Consider the following 15,137-nt stretch of genomic DNA (forward strand, 5'->3'; position numbering starts at 1 on the left):
GTGTAAGTACTATGTGCTGTGATACAGAGTACACATGCTCAAGTCCTGCTCTTCTCTCAGATGTTATGTTAATCTCCAGGGTTTATTACCTGGACCTCAGCAATGACAGTGGCTACTCTCACCGCTGGGCAACGGCGACCAGTGTCTCAGATAAAATGTAAATGATATCTCTCGTTTGTTAAATATATATATATATATATATATATATATATATATATATATATATATATATATATATATATATATATATATATATATATAATAAGGTCATAATAAACAGGTGATATCACAATGTGCAGAACATCTACAGTGCAAAAAAAAAAAATTTCCAAGGGCTTTCGTGATTTCTCACATTATCCAGGAACTGTCCTTGATAAAGTGAGAAATCACGAATGCGCCTGGAATTTCGCTATTTTCTTCACAGTGGTTGTTTGAAACTTAGTAAACAGCTGTCAATGAATAAGCCGAAGAAGGAATCGAACCAAGGTGGTGTACATAGCCGACCCTAAGCTGTATCATCCAGCCACGGTAGTTTCAATAACAGTTTTACAACAGTTACTTGTGCTGAGAATTTACTTTAATCGTTATTTTAAGGATTTACAGTGTTTCTGACTGGTGGTTTATAGGTAACACGCAACCTTAATTACCTTCGTGTAATCGATAGGCTTGACACCTAGCAGACTTACCGAGTAACCTGCTTTCTGCCTCATCACACAGGTGTGCTGTTCATTACCACGCACTGGTGACATCACAGGTGTTCAGACCACTATTGAACACTTGTTGATATTAACTGCTGCGAACATGTCAGTGGACACAAGTACCTGGAACATGTGTGGACACAAGTACCTGGAACATGTGTGGACACAAGTACCTGGAACATGTGTGGACACAAGTACCTGGAACATGTGTGGACACAAATACCTGGAACATGTTTGTGGACACAAGTGCATGAAATAGGTCTGTGGACACATAGGGAACAAGTCTGTGAATACAAGTATGTAAAACAAATGTGTAGATACAAGAATATAGAACAGGTGTGCAGACAAACTCGGAAATACTGAAATGGCTTCAATGACTCGCAACTGAGGAACGTAAAAACCAGACGTTCGTAGCATTTATGAAGACGCAAATAAAAAAAAAGCGCTCTTCCGATCATAGTCCTTGAGATGGTCAAGATAAAAGTCCGGATAGCTTTAAATGTCGACAGTTGTATCAAGCTCCCAGACCGTTGCCCAGTCCTGGGCACCTCTGGCTCAGCCTTGGGTACGTCTGGCTCTACCCTGGACATTCTGCAATAATGTCATTATCAATTTCCTGATGTTAGCTCCTTCCTTTCTTGCCGGTTCAATAGTCTGAGTGGCAGCCTGACTGTAGTGTGTTCTGAATGGCAGCCTGACTGTAGTGTGTTCTGAATGGCAGCCTGACTGTAGTGTGTTCTGAATGGCAGCCTGACTGTAGTGTGTTCTGAATGGCAGCCTGACTGTAGTGTGTTCTGAATGGCAGCCTGACTGTAGTGTGTTCTGAATGGCAGCCTGACTGTAGTGTGTTCTGAATGGCAGCCTGACTGTAGTGTGTTCTGAATGGCAGCCTGACTGTAGTGTGTTCTGAATGGCAGCCTGACTGTAGTGTGTTCTGAATGGCAGCCTGACTGTAGTGTGTTCTGAATGGCAGCCTGACTGTAGTGTGTTCTGAATGGCAGCCTGACTGTAGTGTGTTCTGAATGGCAGCCTGACTGTAGTGTGTTCTGAATGGCAGCCTGACTGTAGTGTGTTCTGAATGGCAGCCTGACTGTAGTGTGTTCTGAATGGCAGCCTGACTGTAGTGTGTTCTGAATGGCAGCCTGACTGTAGTGTGTTCTGAATGGCAGCCTGACTGTAGTGTGTTCTGAATGGCAGCCTGACTGTAGTGTGTTCTGAATGGCAGCCTGACTGTAGTGTGTTCTGAATGGCAGCCTGACTGTAGTGTGTTCTGAATGGCAGCCTGACTGTAGTGTGTTCTGAATGGCAGCCTGACTGTAGTGTGTTCTGAATGGCAGCCTGACTGTAGTGTGTTCTGAATGGCAGCCTGACTGTAGTGTGTTCTGAATGGCAGCCTGACTGTAGTGTGTTCTGAATGGCAGCCAAGCAGTACTGTGTTTCTCTGTCCTGTAAGCTGTAACTGGAGCAGTCTTTGATTGGATTTTTAACAATAACAACAACAATATTAATAATTTATTTCCAAAAATATTATACAAGTTCACAAGAAAGAAAGAACAGTGCAGTAGGCTTTTTATATCATCCTGGGCAGATCCGGTTCACACCCAACCGATATTTACCGAAGTCCTACCTACCCAACCTATATTTACAGTTACCCAGAGTTCTTGTCTCAATGACGCTATCTGGGAGTTTTGCTCCAGTCAACCTCAACTCTGTAAAAACCAGTACAATATTTCCTATATCCTTTCTAAATCTATTTTTTTCCAACTTGAACCCATTGCTGTGAGTCCTATCTTGGTTAGATATTTTCAGTACGTTATTTATAGCCTATTTCTGTTTTCCATTGTTATATTTCAATCATATCCCCAAAGTCGAGCAAGTTAGTTGCTTTCAGCTTGTCTTTGTAGGAAAGGTTTCTTATATACAACAAGCGTTAGAAATTTCTGACAAGTAAACAGGATAATAGTGTATTATAAAGCACACTAAAATAAGACTGAGATAGGTAAGGCTGATACAACTCCAGACGAAGTGGTCCTTGAGTACAACACATGGTCCTTCTGTGTGTGTGTCGCAGTGTGGTGTCACCAGGGGCTATAGTGTTTGTTAACAATGAGTGCCATAGAGCATGGTGTCCTCTAGGCAAAATTGTATCATTGTACCCAGATACTAATGATGAGCCAGCAGCTAAATTGTGATACAGTGGCAGTGAAAGTCTCCATACAGGAAACAGATTAGTGCCATTAGAAATGTTCTGCGTAATGGGGGCTGGTTAATGGGGGGTTAAAACCCGGAATGCTATGCATCCTGTGACCCTTCAGATTGTTGTATGGTTTGTATATACAGTAAATTAAAAAATATTGTATTGTATCTTAGGGTCATTAAGGCTACACGTAACCTTTTGACTACCGACAGAAATACTTCAGTCCACAAAACTGGAATTAAACTCTCAACTTACATATACACTGAGATTATTATTATTATAATCAAGGGGGAAGCGCTAAACCCGGAGGATTATACAGCGCCTGGGGGGGGGGGATGTGGAAGGCATTCAGGCTTAATTCGGGGAACTGGAGCACAGATCCAATTCCCTAAATCAAGAGCCCCTCACCAACATCAAGGAACCTTCCTTGAGGGGATATACACTGAGAGAAATACAACTTTCGGTGTATATATCCTGAGCCTAACCAGGGGCTTTATATGTATATTATTAAATGACATACTAGTAATATTATTGTGGTAATGTGCATGGTGCAAAAAATTTAGTGATAGTGCCCACGTGAAAGAACAAATGAATAACCAGCATGCGCCTGGTGTTGAACACTTGCAGTGTGATGGTGAACATCATGTAACTATCAGTTTCACTAATAGTGAACACCATGCAACGACCCACGTCACCAGCCAACATAGACTACCCTAATCTGTGCAGTCTGGGCCTGGGAAGGATGACAATAAGCAGAAATAGTAGTTCAAATTTTTGTTTTCACTCTTACATTCCCATGGTACCTGCTTACTGCATTATGCATCTTCCTCCCTCCTTTCCTACCCGAAGTCCAACACATTTCTCCCACACTGCTGGTGGTCCCAACACATTTCCTTAACACTTTTCCCTTATAAACCTGGTGGCCCCTAACAGCAGGTGTGTGATTGACGCACATGAGCCTAGTCTCGACTCTTCTTAATTCCTGATGATGATTTGCTCACTGAAGATGAGATCACTGATGCAGTCACAGGAGCTGAAGTTGATAACTATCCTAGTATTGATTTATAATTGTTTCCCAGTGAAGGTGTCTTTATTGATAAATTCTGGCAAGAAATATATCTTGATCATCAGAATACAGATTTTACAAGAATCTAATTAACTGTCGTATCTACGTGCTTCTGTCAAGACAGTGATAGTGTGAATGATGGTGAATGTGTTTCTTTATCGGTTCGCCCTACTGCGGTGGGAGCTGACCCGTGTGGTAAAAAAAAAATGGTGTAGCGGCAGTCTGTCAAAATAGGTTACTGAAAAGTTGATATTTATAGATTCTTGCAAAATAGGTTTCTTTTGTGACGAATGTTATTGTGCATCGCAAGCTTAACTACCTAACATACGGCTCATGGCAGTACCTAGCATACGCTTCATGGTAGTCTACCTAACATACTGTCCAGGGCAGTCTACCTAGCATACTGTCCAAGGCAGTCTACCTAGCATACGCTTCATGGTAGTCTACCTAACATACTGTCCAGGGCAGTCTACCTAGCATACTGTCCAAGGCAGTCTACCTAGCATACGCTTCATGGTAGTCTACCTAACATACTGTCCAGGGCAGTCTACCTAGCATACTGTCCAAGGCAGTCTACCTAGCATACGCTTCATGGTAGTCTACCTAACATACTGTCCAGGGCAGTCTACCTAGCATACTGTCCAAGGCAGTCTACCTAGCATACGCTTCATGGCAGTCTACCTAACATACTGTCCAGGGCAGTCTACCTAACATACTGTCCAGGGCAGTCTACCTAGCATACGCTTCATGGCAGTCTACCTAGCATACGCTTCATGGCAGTCTACCTAGCATACGCTTCATGGCAGTCTACCTAGCATACTGTCCAAGGCAGTCTACCTAGCATACGCTTCATGGCAGTCTACCTAGCATACACTTCATGACAGTCTACCTAGCATACGCTTCATGGCAGTCTACCTAGCATACGCTTCATGGCAGTCTACCTAGCATATGCTTCATGACAGTCTACCTAGCATACGTTTCATGGCAGTCTACCTAGCATACGCTTCATGGCAGTCTACCTAGCATACTGTCCAGGGCAGTCTACCTAGCATACGCTTCATGGCAGTCTACCTAGCATACACTTCATGACAGTCTACCTAGCATACGCTTCATGGCAGTCTACCTAGCATACGTTTCATGGCAGTCTACCTAGCATACACTTCATGGCAGTCTACCTAGCATACGCTTCATGGCAGTCTACCTAGCATATGCTTCATGACAGTCTACCTAGCATCAGCTTCATGGCAGTCTACCTACGCTTCATGGCATACCTGCATATGCTTCATGACAGTCTACCTAGCATATGCTTCATGACAGTCTACCTAGCATACGCTTCATGGCAGTCTACCTAGCATACGCTTCATGGCAGTCTACCTAGCATATACTTCATGACAGTCTACCTAGCATACGCTTCATGGCAGTCTACCTAGCATACGCTTCATGGCAGTCTACCTAGCATACGCTTCATGGCAGTCTACCTAGCATATGCTTCATGGCAGTCTACCTAGCATACGCTTCATGGCAGTCTACCTAGCATACGACTCATGGCAGTCTACCTAGCATACTGTCCAGGGCAGTTTACCTAGCATATGCTTTATGGCAGTCTACCTAGCACACAGTTCAGGGCAGTCTACCTAGCATACTGTCCAGGGCAGTCTACCTAGCATACTGTCCAGGGCAGTTTACCTAGCATACTGTCCAGGGCAGTTTACCTAGCATACTGTCCAGGGCAGTTTACCTAGCATACTGTCCAGGGCAGTTTACCTAGCATACTGTCCAGGGCAGTTGACTAAGAAAAACAACACTTCTGGGATTATCAGTTAAGAGAACTGATCGAGCCCCTGGCGGTATATAATACGTATTATTGATATACACCTAGCATACTCGCTGCTATAACTGGTCAACAACATACTCGCTGCTATAACACTGGTCAACAACACACTCGCTGCTATAACACTGGCCAACAACATACTCGCTGCTATAACACTGGTCAACAACATACTCGCTGCTATAACACTGGTCAACAACATACTCGCTGCTATAACACTGGTCAACAACATACTCGCTGCTATAACACTGGTCAACAACATACTCGCTGCTATAACACTGGTCAACAACATACTCGCTGCTATAACACTGGTCAACAACTTACTCGCTGCTATAACACTGGTCAACAACATACTCGCTGCTATAACTGGTCAACAACATACTCGCTGCTATAACACTGGTCAACAACACACTCGCTGCTATAACACTGTTCAACAACATACTCGCTGCTATAACACTGGTCAACAACATACTCGCTGCTATAACACTGGTCAACAACATACTCGCTGCTATAACACTGGTCAACAACATACTCGCTGCTATAACACTGGTCAACAACATTCTCGCTGCTATAACACTGGTCAACAACATACTCGCTGCTATAACACTGGTCAACAACATACTCGCTGCTATAACACTGGTCAACAACATACTCGCTGCTATAACACTGGTCAACAACATACTCGCTGCTATAACACTGGTCAACAACATACTCGCTGCTATAACACTGGTCAACAACATACTCGCTGCTATAACACTGGTCAACAACATACTCGCTGCTATAACACTGGTCAACAACATACTCGCTGCTATAACACTGGTCAACAACATACTCGCTGCTATAACACTGGTCAACAACATACTCGCTGCTATAACACTGGTCAACAACATACTCGCTGCTATCAACAACATACACCTGGTCAACAACATACTCGCTGCTATAACACTGTTCAACAACATACTCGCTGCTATAACACTGGTCAACAACATACTCGCTGCTATAACACTGGTCAACAACATACTCGCTGCTATAACACTGGTCAACAACATACTCGCTGCTATAACATACTCGCTGCTATAACTGGTCAACAACATACTCGCTGCTATAACACTGGTCAACAACATACTCGCTGCTATAACACCGGTCAACAACATACTCGCTGCTATAACACTGGTCAACAACATACTCGCTGCTATAACACTGGTCAACAACATACTCGCTGCTATAACACTGGTCAACAACATTCTCGCTGCTATAACTCTGGTCAACAACATACTCGCTGCTATAACACTGGTCAACAACATACTCGCTGCTATAACACTGGTCAACAACATACTCGCTGCTCTAACACTGGTCAACAACATACTCGCTGCTATAACACTGGTCAACAACATACTCGCTGCTATAACACTGGTCAACAACATACTCGCTGCTATAACACTGGTCAACAACATACTCGCTGCTATAACACTGGTCAACAACATACTCGCTGCTATAACACTGTTCAACAACATACTCGCTGCTATAACACTGGTCAACAACATACTCGCTGCTATAACACTGGTCAACAACTAAAATGCTTCCGAGACCAGAGTATCAATTTGCAACTAATTTTAGGTCACTGATAATGAATATCATGGTTAAAATTGTTTGTTAGCTCCACTTTACAATATACACCTAGATAACTCTGTGCAGCGATTATAATCGTTGCACAGTTACCTTAAATTCCTTTGTTTCTCACCAGTTCCTACATCGTTCTTTTTTTTGTAAGATGACCTGGCAGAATTCCGTCCCTTCATGACAACTAGTTGCGTACCACAGTTGATGAAAAACAATGTTGTGGCCTATTGATACTCTTAACCCTTAAACGGTCCAAACGTAGATCTACGTTTTTTCAACATTTGAAAGTATATAAAAAAAGTAGATCTTCTTTTCTTTTTTTTACATTTGAAAACGTGTAAAAAAACTTTGATCTACTTTTTTTGTTATATTTGAAAATATGTAAAACAACATAGATCTACTTTTGGAGCACTACGCATGTGAATGTAAATTTGTTTGGACAGTTTAAGGGTTAAGTTTTGTTCAGTGTGCTCAGTATAGAATTTTCAAGGTCACTCGTATCAGTTGCTCAAAAATGACAAAAATTGTGGTATACTTATTTTTAAGTTAAATATAGATGTTTCTAAGTTAAAACTACATGTTTTTAAGTGGACAATACACAGTTTTTAAGAGAAACTCCCCATGTTTTTAGATATAGATGTATAGAATGAGAAGAAGAAGCGACGATGAGTGAGAGCCAGTTTGTTGATAAGAGTGTGATGATCTGAGGCTGTGTGAGCATGACTGTGCAACAGTCATGTTGCACCCAGGCTGGCTGCAACACTCAGCACTCACCTGCCTGCAACACTCACCCAGGTGCTCTCACTCACCCAGGTGCTCTCACTCACCCAGGTGCTCTCACTCACCCAGGTGCTCTCACTCACCCAGGTGCTCTCACTCACCCAGGTGCACTCACTCACCCAGGTGCTCTCACTCACCCAGGTGCTCTCACTCACCCAGGTGCACTCACTCACCCAGGTGCTCTCACTCACCCAGGTGCTCTCACTCACCCAGGTGCTCTCACTCACCCAGGTGCTCTCACTCACCCAGGTGCACTCACTCACCCAGGTGCTCTCACTCACCCAGGTGCACTCACTCACCCAGGTGCTCTCACTCACCCAGGTGCACTCACTCACCCAGGTGCTCTCACTAACCCAGCACTCACTAACCCAGCACTCACTAACCCAGCACTCACTAACCCAGCACTCACTAACCCAGCACTCACTAACCCAGCACTCACTAACCCAGCACTCACTCACCCGCTCAGGTCAGGTGCTCTCACTCACCCAGGTGCTCTCACTCACCCAGGTGCACTCACTCACCCAGGTGCTCTCACTCACCCAGGTGCTCTCACTCACCCAGGTGCTCTCACTCACCCAGGTGTTCTCACTCACCCAGGTGAGCTCACTCACCCAGGTGCACTCACTCACCCAGGTGCTCTCACTCACCCAGGTGCTCTCACTTGTTGCTCTCACTCACCCAGCTCTCACTCACCCAGGTGTGTGATGATCTGAGGCTGTGTGAGCATGACTGTGCAACAGTCATGCTGCACCCAGGCTGGCTGCAACACTCAGCACTCACCCAGGTGCACTCACTCACCCAGGTGCTCTCACTCACCCAGGTGCTCTCACTCACCCAGGTGCTCTCACTCACCCAGGTGCACTCATTACCTGGGGTATACCTGGAAGGTGTTCCGGGGGTCAGCACCCCCGCGGCTCGGTTCATGACCAGGCCTAGCGGCGGATCAGGATTTGATCAACCAGGCTGTTCCTGATGGCCGTTGTTGCTGGTGCACTTTCTGAAGTGAGTATGTGACGGGTCGATTTACAGTTCCTGGCCCCTCCTAAACTATTTTGATCTGTATTATTGGTCTCTGGCCTTTTACATATCAATGAAAAATTATTATTATTATTATTATTATTATTACTATTATTATTATTATTATTATTATTATTATTATTATTATTATTATTATTATTATTATTATTATTATTCTTTCTTTACTTTCAACACACCGGCAGTATCCCACCGAGGCAGGGTGGCCCAAAAGGAAAAACGAAAGTTTCTCCTTTTACATTTAGTAATATATACAGGAGAAGAGGTTACTAGCCCCTTGCTCCCGGCATTTTAGTCGCCTCTTAAAAACACACATGGCTTACGGAGGAAGAATTCTATTCCACTTCCCCATGGAGGTAAGAGGAAATAAACAAGAACAAGAACTAGAAAGAAAATAGAAGAAAACCCAGAGGGGTGTGTATATATATGTTTGTACATGTATGTGTAGTGTGACCTAAGTGTAAGTAGAAGTAGCAAAACGTACCTGTAATCTTGCATGTGTATGAGACAATAAAAGGACACCAGCAATCCTACCATCATGTAAAACAATTACAGGCTTTCGTTTTACACTCACTTGGCAGGACGGTAGTACCTCCCTGGGTGGTTGCTGTCTACCAACCTACTACCTATAATTATTATTATTATTATTATTATTATTATTATTATTATTATTATTCTATGTTAAGTTAGGTAACATTAACATAAAATGGTATAAAGAACACGTAGGAGAGAGAAGCTTACGAGGACGTTTCGGTCTGACTTAATTTACAACGTCCCAGCGTGTATTTAACAACGTATAACAACAACTGGCCCCGGCACGTCTGGCAGGGCGGTCGCTGTATAGCTCCAGGAGACGTTTAAATATGTACGAGTGTAGCTGTAGGCAGGTCTAGCCTGTGCACCAGGTCACTCACCTGGTTGGTGGGTGTGCTTACCCTCCACGTGTTTACTTAACACCAGGTCACTCACCTGGTTGGTGGGTGTGCTCACCCTCCACGTGTTTACTTAACACCAGGTCACTCACCTGGTTGGTGGGTGTGCTTACCCTCCACGTGTTTACTCAACACCAGGTCACTCACCTCGTTGGTGGGTGTGTTCGGCCTCCACGTGTTCACTCGCCACCTGGTCGCAACAAAGGTTAAACCAGCCGGTTTAACGCTTCTCCATAACTATAATAATAATTATTATCATTATTATTAATATTTATTATTATTATTATTTAATTTGAAAACTAGCCGACAATTCAATCATTTTCGAAACATAATCAAGTCAGATGATAATGGTCCAGGGTCGGAGCGAAACCTCGTGGTGATCACTCGGGTGAAACAGCCCAGGGGGAGTGGGAAGTCATCATGTTTGATCCGAGGAAGGGGCGAGTAATTCTGGATCAAGAATCCCCCCACCGACATCATGCAGCTCTCCTCCCCCCCCCCCTCTCTTGAAGAGGGAGGGGGTGAAGAACGTACATATATGTACGTTAAAATATACCTACATGTGCACTGAAGAACATGGTCTGACCACTCGTAAACTGAAGCACTTTGACCCTACTGTACTTATACACGGTATACAGTATACAGCGTGGGTTTCGGGGGTCAACGCCCCCGCGGCCCGTTCTGTGACCAGGCTTCATGGTGGATCAGGGCCTGATCAACCAGGCTGTATATATCTATATACTGAGTTCTATATATTTGGGGTGATTTGGAAAGGTTTTACTCCTGTGCATTTAGAATGAGGTGGAATGTACTCTCAGTTATATGTACTCTAGACTGAGGGTCAAGATAATGTCGCAAAGTCGAGTGCATTGGATATGAGTTGAAAAACACACACACACACACACACACACACACACACACACACACACACACACACACACACACACACACACACACACACACACACACACACACACACACACACACACACACACTTGTACACTCACAGATATTATTCACTCACATCTCACGAGGTCAGGTTTACCACAATTTATTTTGATAATTGGGCAAGAAGTTCTTTAGTGATAAATTATACACATGCGCAACACTTATTTACCCTTATTGTGGAAACGTTTCGCCACACATTGGCTTCATTAATCCAATGCAAAAAGAATAGTGAAGATTAGAAGAAGATCGGGGTAATCAGTCCTTCAGCCTAGAATCGATGTAAACAGTCCATCACTCTTGTTAAGAATACAGCGAGAAGTGCCTTATATACTGCAGAGAGGTGAGGTGAAGCAGTTGTAGGCGGTGTCACCTTGGACAAATCCACAGATGGAAGTAGGTCAGGACTATAGGTTAGGCAAGTGATGTGTGACCCAACGTTTCCGCAATAAATATACCCAAGTTTTGGACATGTGTCTGATTTATGAACTTGTCGGTTCTCTCAACTATCTACGTACATTCTGTTAGCAGTGTTAATGATGGGACACACACTGTTAATAAGACACAGTTTATCACTGTTCCCTCGGTCGTGGATGAAAGACAAACCTTACTGAACAAGCTTTTAATGGGGAAACATTTCGATCCTCTGATGATCTGATAATGGTCTCAGCAGATCGAAACGTTGTGCCAGTTAAAAAAAAAAAAGAGAGCAAGGCAGTCTAGATTCTAGTACCAGCTTCAGAGTGCCTCTGGGGAAAGGGGTCTGACTGTCACCTGGTGTCGTGTTTGTATAACGCTAGCAATGAATGTCGGTGGTGTAGAGTGCAGCGTCATTATGCAAGCAAGTTTCTCTCTGCTGGAGGCCAGTGTGTAAACAACACCACGTAACCAACACTGGTAATTTCATCCTCCTCCTCCTTCCTCCAGGCTGAACCCCGTTTTACAGTGACCTCATCTCACACACAGTGACCCCGTTCCACATACAGTAACCCCATCCCACATACAGTGACTCCAAGCCACACACAGTGACCCCGTCCCATGTACAGTGACTCCATTCCACATACAGTGACTCCATCCCACACACAGTGACCTCATCTCTCACACAATGACCCCCGTCCCACATACAGTGACTCCATCCCACATACAGTGACTCCATCCCACACACAGTGACCTCATCTCTCACACAATGACCCCCGTCCCACATACAGTAACTCCATCCCACACACAGTGACCTCATCTCTCACACAATGACCCCCGTCCCACATACAGTGACTCCATCCCACATACAGTGACTCCATCCCACACACAGTGACCTCATCTCTCACACAGTGACACCGTCCCACACACAGTGACCTCATCTCTCACACAGTGACCCCGTCCCACACACAGTGACCTCATCTCTCACACAATGACCCCCGTCCCACATACAGTGACTCCATCCCACACACAGTGACCTCATCTCTCACACAGTGACCCCGTCCCACACACAGTGACCTCATCTCTCACACTGTGACCCCGTCACACACAGTGACCTCATCTCTCACACAGTGACCCCGTCCCACACACAGTGACCTCATCTCTCACACAGTGACCCCGTCCCACACACAGTGACTTCATCTCTCACACAGTGACCCCGTCCCACACAGTGACCTCATCTCTCACACAGTGACCCCGTCCCACACACAGTGACCCCGTCCCACACACAGTGACCTCATCTCTCACACAGTGACCCCGTCCCACACACAGTGACCTCATCTCTCACACAGTGACCCCGTCCCACACACAGTGACTCACAGCTACAAGTTTCATACCATAAAATGCGTACGGCTAGTTTCTATCCTCCTCTTGGAGTCCCTATGTACCCTACTAAGGTACTACTACTGATGCTCCTACCCATGTAGCTAGGTACCACTCTTGATACTCCTACCCTTGTAACTAGGTGCCACTCTTGATGCTCTCACCCATGTAGCTAGGTACCACTCTTGATGCTTCTACCCTTATAGCTAGGTACCACTCTTGATGCTTCTACCCTTGTAGCTAGGTACTACTCTCTTGATGGGCTGTTTCAGGTGCAGCCTACACTGTGTTTTTGGTGTAGCTGGATTATTTCAGGTATTACTGGACTGTTTCAGGTGTTGGGCTGGAGATCCTGAGCATGAGCCTGGAGGGGGGGTCGAAGGAGTACCTGGAGGTGAGGGCCAAGACAGACTACGTGCTGAGGTGTGACTACAGGAGTGGCTACGACGACCCCGTCAAGGAGGTCCGCTGGCTCCTCTACGGTTACCCTGTCTACGTCTGGAGGGAAAACCAGCATCCAACAGGTATACTCGCGCTTTCTCTCTCTCTCTCTCTCTCTCTCTCTCTCTCTCTCTCTCTCTCTCTCTCTCTCTCTCTCTATCTATCTATCTATCTATCTATCTATCTATCTATCTCTCTATCTATCTATCTATCTATCTAACTATATCTATATATCTGACTTCTATCTTCTCTACATTCGTCTAATAAATTATTATTATTATTATTATTATTATTATTATTATTATTATTATTATTATTATTATTATTATTATTATTATGTAGCTCAGAAAACAATATGAAGTTCAATGGAAGATAACAACGGAATCAGAGTATATAAAAAAAATTCCAACCACACAACAGAGCGAAAAACTAATGTGAAGGACCTGGGAGTGAATTAATGTCAGAGAATCTCATTTCCAAAGATCACAACAATGTATCTACCACATCTGCTAGGGAAATGATAGAGTGGATAATGAGAACCTTCAAAACTAGAGATGCCAAGACAGTGATGATTCTCTTCAAATCGCTTGTTCTCTCTAGGCTGGAATATTACTGTGCACTAACGTCCCTTTCAACGCAGGCGATATTGCAGACCTGGAGAATGTACAGAGTACTTTTACTGCACGATAAGTACAGTAAAGCACCTAAATTACTGGGAACAATTGAAGTCCCTTGACCTGTATTTATTGGAACGCATGTAAGAAAGATACATGATAATATAGACTTGGAAAATCTTGGAGGGTTTAGTCCCAAATCTACACACGGAAAACACTCCCTACGAAAGCAAAAGACTCGGCAGGCGGTGCAACATTTCCCCAATGAAAAGCAGGGGTGCCACGAGTACGCTAAGAGACAGCACAGTAAGTGTCAGGGGCCCAAGACTGTTCAACTGCCTCTCAGCCTACATAAGGGGGATTATCAGTAGATCCCCCTGGCTGTCTTCAAGACGACAGCCACAGACCGACTGGTCAGTACCTAACCAGTCGGTCTGTGGTTCGTTCGTCACTCTACGTGCTGCCAGCAGTAACAGTCTGGTTGATCAGGCTGTGATCCACCGCGAAGCCTGGTCACAGACCGGGCCTCTCCAGGTATAGGTACTATCTTTTATATTAGCTGACATTATAAGTACTATTTTGTACATTAGATGACATTTAATTCCGTAACTCGAGTTCAGCCATACAACAAAACTCACCCAATCTAACTTACTTTCTCCCCAGCGTCTGAGTCCCTGCTGCTGGGTCTGGTGTCAACCAATGCTACAAACTTTGCCTTTATATAATTGACTATTTCCCCAGCGTCTGAGTCCCTGTTGGGCCTGGTGTCGACCAATCCTACGAAGGAGCCTCACAATATTCACTTCAAGAAGGTGGAGTATAGCCTCGCTGGGAACTACACTTGTCGAGTTTCCTCTGCCAACGCTACCGCCCAGGCTACCTTCTCTCTCCATGTTATAGGTACGTCTCCTCCATATATACATGTTCCCTCTATGTTATATGTATCTGTGTTCCCTACTTATTGTATGTATCTGTATGTTCCGTCTGTGTTATATGTATCTGTGTTCCCTACATGTTATATGTACCTGTATTTTCCCTCCGTGTGAATAGATTGTTTTCTCTGTGTTAAAAATAACTTCCCTTCATGTGATAGGTAAGCTTCTGTATGAACCTAAGTCTCTGTGATTGTGTTTAAAGTTCTGAATGACTCTGTAGGTCAACATTGTAAATCCTCTTGTACATGA

At 44.3% G+C, this 15,137-nt stretch overlaps 1 protein-coding gene across 4 annotated transcripts in view; it reads left to right on the forward strand.

Moving 5' to 3' along the window:
• The window catches only part of LOC128695161 (uncharacterized), a 356,867-nt gene that overhangs the window by 327,255 nt on the left and 14,475 nt on the right, over positions 1-15,137 (forward strand). For all 4 annotated transcript variants that reach the window (XM_070091341.1, XM_070091343.1, XM_070091342.1 and 1 more), the window contains 2 exons: positions 13,234-13,422; positions 14,695-14,853. In XM_070091341.1, the coding sequence (XP_069947442.1) occupies positions 13,234-13,422; positions 14,695-14,853 (348 nt within the window). The remainder of the gene's footprint in view (positions 1-13,233; positions 13,423-14,694; positions 14,854-15,137) is intronic.

This window comes from Cherax quadricarinatus, chromosome 35, assembly GCF_038502225.1.
Source record: "Cherax quadricarinatus isolate ZL_2023a chromosome 35, ASM3850222v1, whole genome shotgun sequence".
NCBI lineage: Eukaryota > Metazoa > Arthropoda > Malacostraca > Decapoda > Parastacidae > Cherax > Cherax quadricarinatus.